Source organism: Heterodontus francisci, chromosome 32, assembly GCF_036365525.1.
Source record: "Heterodontus francisci isolate sHetFra1 chromosome 32, sHetFra1.hap1, whole genome shotgun sequence".
NCBI lineage: Eukaryota > Metazoa > Chordata > Chondrichthyes > Heterodontiformes > Heterodontidae > Heterodontus > Heterodontus francisci.
This window is the reverse complement of record NC_090402.1, coordinates 51,349,292-51,356,139: the sequence shown is the minus strand read 5'-3', so window position 1 is coordinate 51,356,139 and position 6,848 is coordinate 51,349,292. Positions and strand designations below refer to the sequence as shown.

Genomic DNA, 6,848 nt, shown 5'->3' with positions numbered 1-6,848 from the left:
TGGTTGTGTTCTATTGCCCCTCACTCGTGTCTGGCTGTGTTCTATTGCCCCTCTCTCCTGTCTGGTTGTGTTCTATTGCCCCTCACTCGTGTCTGGTTGTGTTCTATTGCCCCTCACTCCTGTCTGGTTGTGTTCGATTGCCCCTCACTCCTGTCTGGTTGTGTTCTATTGCCCCTCACTCGTGTCTGGTTGTGTTCTATTGCCCCTCGCTCCTGTCTGGTTGTGTTCGATTGCCCCTCACTCCTGTCTGGGTTTGTTCTATTGCCCCTCGCTCCTGTCTGGGTTTGTTCTATTGCCCCTTGCTCCTGTCTGGTTGTGTTCTATTGCCCCTCACTCCTGTCTGGTTGTGTTCTATTGCCCCTCACTCCTGTCTGGGTGTGTTCTATTGCCCCTCACTCCTGTCTGGGTGTGTTCTATTGCCCCTCACTCCTGTCTGGTTGTGTTCTGTTGCCCATCACTCCTGTCTGGGTTTGTTCTATTGCCCCTCACTCCTGTCTGGGTTTGTTCTATTGCCCCTTGCTCCTGTCTGGGTTTGTTCTATTGCCCCTCCCTCCTGTCTGGGTTTGTTCTATTGCCCCTCGCTCCTGTCTGGTTGTGTTCTATTGCCCCTCACTCCTGTCTGGGTTTGTTCTGTTGCCCCTCACTCCTGTCTGGGTGTGTTCTATTGCCCCTCACTCCTGTCTGAGTGTGTTCTGTTGCCCCTCACTCCTGTCTGGGTTTGTTCTGTTGCCCCTCACGCCTGTCTGGGTTTGTTCTCTTGCCCCTTGATCCTGTCTGGGTTTGTTCTATTGCCCCTTGCTCCTGTCTGGGTTTGTTCTGTTGCCCCTCACTCCTGTCTGGGTTTGTTCTATTGCCCCTCACTCCTGTCTGGTTGTGTTCTATTGCCCCTCACTCCTGTCTGCGTTTGTTCTGTTGCCCCTCACTCCTGTCTGGGTGTGTTCTATTGCCCCTCACTCCTGTCTGGGTTTGTTCTATTGCCCCTCACTCCTGTCTGGGTTTGTTCTATTGCCCCTCGCTCCTGCCTGGGTTTGTTCTATTGCCCCTTGCTCCTGTCTGGGTTTGTTCTGTTGCCCCTCACTCCTGTCTGTGTTTGTTCTATTGCCCCTCACTCCTGTCTGGGTTTGTTCTATTGCCCCTCGCTTCTGTCTGGTTGTGTTCTATTGCCCCTCACTCCTGTCTGGTTGTGTTCTATTGCCCCTCACTCCTGTCTGGGTGTATTCTATTGCCCCTCACTCCTGTCTGTGTTTGTTCTATTGCCCCTCACTCCTGTCTGGTTGTGTTCTATTGCCCCTCACTCCTGTCTGGGTGTATTCTATTGCCCCTCACTCCTGTCTGTGTTTGTTCTATTGCCCCTCACTCCTGTCTGTGTTTGTTCTATTGCCCCTCACTCCTGTCTGGTTGTGTTCTATTGCCCCTCACTCCTGTCTGGGTTTGTTCTATTGCCCCTCGCTTCTGTCTGGTTGTGTTCTATTGCCCCTCACTCCTGTCTGGTTGTGTTCTATTGCCCCTCACTCCTGTCTGGGCGTATTCTATTGCCCCTCACTCCTGTCTGGGTGTATTCTATTGCCCCTCACTCCTGTCTGTGTTTGTTCTATTGCCCCTCACTCCTGTCTGGTTGTGTTCTATTGCCCCTCACTCCTGTCTGGGTGTATTCTATTGCCCCTCACTCCTGTCTGTGTTTGTTCTATTGCCCCTCACTCCTGTCTGGGTTTGTTCTATTGCCCCTCACTCCTGTCTGGTTGTGTTCTATTGCCCCTCACTCCTGTCTGGGTGTATTCTATTGCCCCTCACTACTGTCTGTGTTTGTTCTATTGCCCCTCACTCCTGTCTGGTTGTGTTCTATTGCCCCTCACTCCTGTCTGGGTTTGTTCTTTTGCCCCTTCGTTGTTGCTGCTGTTTCTCTGACACTTCTTGAACTGCTTACGTGTGCGCAGGTGTGATGGGCGGGACCGGAGGCGGGATAAAGTCCGGAGTCCGATGGTGGGTGTGAGTAGGCGGGTTGAGAGTTGGGTGCTGCCGCTGTCATGGAGCAGGAGACTGGGAATTGCTGGCTGGTTGAGGCGGTCTGGATGTTGCCTCTGTCTCCGCTCCTCTTGCTGCTGCCGGCTGGTCTGGCGCTGCTGCTCGCCCTGCGCTGCCTTTACCACCTCCTCTTCGCCCCCCTGCAGCTGATCCGAGCCCCCCACGATGTGGGTTACATCCCCGAGCCCGGCTGCAGCAAGCGGCAGGCGGCCAATGAAGTCAGAAGGAGGCGGAGGAAAGGGGAGTTGCCCCCGGTCTACCCGAACGGATGGTACCGGCTCCTGGACTCGCAGCAACTCCGAGCGGGACAGGTGAAGAATGTCACCATCTTCGGTAAGGATTGAACGGGGAGAGTTTGTGGGGGTGAGGGCATTAGGGCAGAGTTTGTGGGGGTGAGGGTGGGCAGTGGGGAAGAGTTTGTGGGGGTGAGGGCATTAGGGCAGAGTTTGTGGGGGTGAGGGTGGGCAGTGGGGATAGAGTTTGTGGGGGTGAGGGCATTGGGGCAGAGTTTGTGGGGGTGAGGGCAGTGGGGGTGAGAGTGGGCAGTGGGGGTTAGGGAGGGCATTGGGGCAGAGCTGGTGGGGGTGAGGGGGGCAGTGGGCACTGATGGGAGTGAGAGGGTACAGGGGCAGGGTTCGTGCAGGCTGGGGGAATTTGTGGATGAACAGTCAATAGTCAATATAATCTCCTGTGAGTTTTGTTATATTAATGGGTGGTATCTGTAACCACAGTGATCAGGATCTGATACACAACTGCAGTTGCTGGGACTAGATGGTTAGTAATAAGCCTGTGTTTCTGGTTGGTGGATCAGTAATTATGGTATACTATTTCAGCAGCAGGCCAACTGCTGTCAGGTGCTAATATGAATGAGCTGCACAGATTTGGGAGATAGACATTGTACATGCCACAGTTTGTCTGTTAAGAGGTATATGTAATGTTGCTCATTGAGGTGGAGCAGGGAGCTGTCTTAAAGGAACCCTGTCCTCATGCTGCACATGACCAACAATTCCTGGCAATGTGATCATGGTGGTGGATGCCATAGGCCCCAAACCTCCTGTACCAAATTTACAGGTGACCTGATCGGCTGCAATGCTCATCGCAGCCTTTTACAATAAGAAGTCAGTGGCTAATTCTGGGCCTGTGACTGTAGAACACAGATTAGCCTCTCGTCTTTCTTTATTGTCACTTTGTCACGTTGTTCGTAGTTGCATTTCCTATAAGTGAAAATTCCTACAATGTTCACTCATGGAAACATAGAAAATAGGAGCCCAGGAGTAGGCAATTCGGCCCTTCGAGCCTGCTCCACCATTCATTATGATCATGGCTGATCATCCAACTCAGTAACCTGTTCCTGCTTTCTCTCCATATCCTTTGATCCCTTTAGACCCAAGAGCTATATCTAACTTTGTCTTGAAAACTTACAATGTTTTGACCTCAACTCCTTTCTGTGGTAGTGAATTCTACAGGCTCACCACTCTCTGGGTGAAGAAATTTCTCATCATCTCAGTCCTGAAAGTTTTACCGTGTCCTTAGATTATGACCCCTGATTCTGGACTCCCCCCACCATCGGGAACATCCTTCCTGCATCTAACCTGTCAAGTCCTTTTTAGAATTTTATAGGTTTCTATGAGATCCCCCCTCACTCTTCTGAACTCCAGCGAATATAATCCTAACCGACTCAATCTCTCCTCATACGTCAGTCCCACCATCCCAGGAATCAGTCTGGTAAACCTTCGCTGCACTCCCTCTATAGCAAGAACATCCTTCCTCAGATAAGGAGACCAAAACTGCACACAATATTCCAGGTGTGGCTTCACCAAGGCCCTGTATAATTGCAGCAATTGGGTGGTTGATGGTCGGCACAGACTCGGTGGGCCGAAGGGCCTGTTTCAGTGCTGTATCTCTAAAATAAATTTTTTTTAAAATAAAAAGACATCCCTGCTCCTGTACTCGAATCCTCTCGCTATGAAGGCCAACGTACCATTTGCCTTTTTTTACCGCCTGTTGCACCTGCATACTTACCTTCAGCGACTGGTGTACGAGAACACCCAGGTCTTGCCGCGTATTCCCCTCTCTCAGTTTATAGCCGTTCAGATAATCTGCCTTCCTGTTTTTGCTACCATTTATCCACATTATACTGCATCTGCCACTCAGCATCACTTTTGTTGTTTTAAGTTTGACTGATGAAGGATACTGATGGAAATCTTCAGATAGAACAGTTTTCGAGTAGTCTGCTTGACTTGTGACACTCTCTCCTTAAGTAATTATTTTAGGAACCAAGTTAAAATCTCATTTGTTAATGCCATATTAGTTTTTTTGCAACTACACGTGTTTGTTCTCGCACAACAACCTGATGCACTCTTAATTTGAGGATTTTCAGTGCTGTTCTTTAATGGTCTAAGTGGCAGCGGTGATCAAAGCAGTTTTTGTGCAGCAAATTCATGAGTGTCCATTTTGGGGGACACAGAACTAATATCTCTTGCTGTTTTGGGGTGGGGAGTGGAGCATGGGGAATGCAAAGTGAGGTGGGGGCAGGGAGGCACAGAAGACCCAGGAAGTTATGGTGAGTCAGGAACAACAACAAAAACATGCATTTATATAGTGCCTTTAACATTGTGGTGTAAGCCGCTTCAGTCATAATTTCCTGGGGCTCCTGTGCTATAAAATGGGCCCCACAACGTAGATGCACTGTTAGAATGGCACAAGACTCCAGGTAATTCTGGGCCATTATGAGGTATCACTAAACAGGCCGCCATTGAATCTGATCACCAAACTATTTAATTTTATTTAGAGATACAGCACTGAAACAGGCCCTTCGGCCCACCGAGTCTGTGCCGACCATCAACCACCCATTTATACTAATCCTACATTAATTCCATATTCCTACCACATCCCCACCAGTCCCTATATTTCCCTGCCACCTACCGATGCTGGGGGCAATTTATAATGGCCAATTTACCTATCAACTTGCAAGTCTTTGGCATCTGGGAGGAAACCGGAGCACCCAGAGGAAACCCACGCAGACACAGGGAGAACTGGCAAACTCCACACAAGCAGTACCCAGAATTGAACCCAGGTCGCTGGAGCTGTGAGGCTGCGGTGCTAACCACTGCGCCACTGTGCCGCCCTATGCATGCCTGATGGATTCTTGTTACATACCAGGGCAATGTAGTCAACTGATCTCAGTTGGGAAGGCGACAGTGATATTACAATTGGCCTCAGTGCCTCTAGATAAGGGGAAATATCAGGAAAGGTTCTTTCTCCTGATTGCTATTTTGTGAGGGTGTTTGGGGGCGTACGTGTGCGTTTGCATGCTTATGAGTGTTGGGTAAAGTTTGTGAAATTTGGCTGTGCCACCCATCCAACAGTCAGTGTTAGGCCACAGAAATACTGTGCAAGGTACCAGCATGAATTAGCACTTCTTGAAAGAATGGCAAGAGTCAGTGTAAGCAGTGGTGCCAAGAATCTATTGCAATGGGTTCAGTGCTAATCTGGTTTGTATTTATCTCAGGCTAAATACATGATCTTAAAACCTGCCCATAGATAACTGCTGAAATGTAGTACTTCAGATCAGTGAAGAAATCCCCTTCGGAGATGAATCTAGATCAGGGTCCAATAGAAATCAGTGGTGTAACTATGGTGACACTATTTCAGCGCCATATGTACTTGTGTTAGAACACCTCACTTGTACAATATGTAAATGTAACTCAAGCCTGTATCTTTACTAAACAAACATCTACCGCCATTCAGTAACGTAGGAAGTAAAGCTCTTAACCATCAGTAAACACTCACTCTCTCTATTTTACCAACTAATGCACAAAAAGGTTAAACGTTCACATGCACTCACCGTGTGAATGTGAGGAGCGAAATCACAGGCCCAACGACACTGAGGGTTATTACTCATTTATTTTGGATCAGACCTGCAATTAACTACATCTGGATTCCTAATTAACCACATGGGGCCTGTAGCCAATGGATTGACCAACGCTGAACGAGGTAACTCAGCAGTGGATTGTGATCAGTAAATGGGAGCAGGAGGGAGAGATGCTGACTCAACAGCCTGTTGTGCTAGTCTGGAATCAGGAGTTGCAGTTGCTCCTGCTATATTCTTGCAGACGCATGGTCAGACTACATGCTAATTAGGATCTGGCTTGGTAGCTTCCCTGTTTTTGTGATGTGTGTGTACATAAAAGGTAAATTGTAGTTGATGCCTGGATAATGAGGGGGACTGCACTCAAGGCACAGCACCCTTGGTGATGTAGTTTTCAACATACTAAAGGCAAGAGAGTGCTGTACTGCCCAGCCTGTCTTCACACCAGATTTCTCACTCTGATATCTTCACTGCTTCCCCCCCCAACTCCCACAACCTCTGCACCGAATGACTTTTCAGCCTCCATCTCAACTCACCTTGCCTCTGTCCTCTGAGTTCACTGTTCTCCCATAACCTCTCCCTCCATATAAACTCACCTACCTATATTGACTGTCGCCCCCCTCGACTTTCCCATCACCCACATGGCTTCTCCATTCCCATTATCTCAATCACTGATGAGGCCAACTCTGATCACTTCCTTGTATCTCTGTCCACCCATGAGCCCCCTTCCCCCTCCCTAACCCCTCTTTGTATACCGCTTCTGGAGCAAAGTCTTCAACCAAGTTAGAAGGGCACGTGCAAATTCTCAAATGTCTGGCCCTCTGTTCACCACTGTTATCTCTCTGCTCAGTCACACCCTCTCCTCCATCATTGATATCCTTGTTCCCAGTACTTTGCTCTCCCCCCACCCTGGTTATGCTCACTTGTACAGCTCCCAGTAAATTCTAGGCTCTGA

At 49.1% G+C, this 6,848-nt stretch overlaps 1 protein-coding gene across 2 annotated transcripts in view; it reads left to right on the top strand.

The window, feature by feature from the left end:
• The first annotated feature begins 1,989 nt into the window (after positions 1 to 1,989).
• Positions 1,990 to 6,848, top strand: part of zgc:92275 (cholesterol 7-desaturase nvd) — a 74,005-nt gene continuing 69,146 nt past the window's right edge. For both annotated transcript variants that reach the window (XM_068011960.1, XM_068011959.1), the window contains exon 1: positions 1,990 to 2,355. In XM_068011960.1, the coding sequence (XP_067868061.1) occupies positions 2,025 to 2,355 (331 nt within the window). In that variant the 5' untranslated portion in view covers positions 1,990 to 2,024. The remainder of the gene's footprint in view (positions 2,356 to 6,848) is intronic.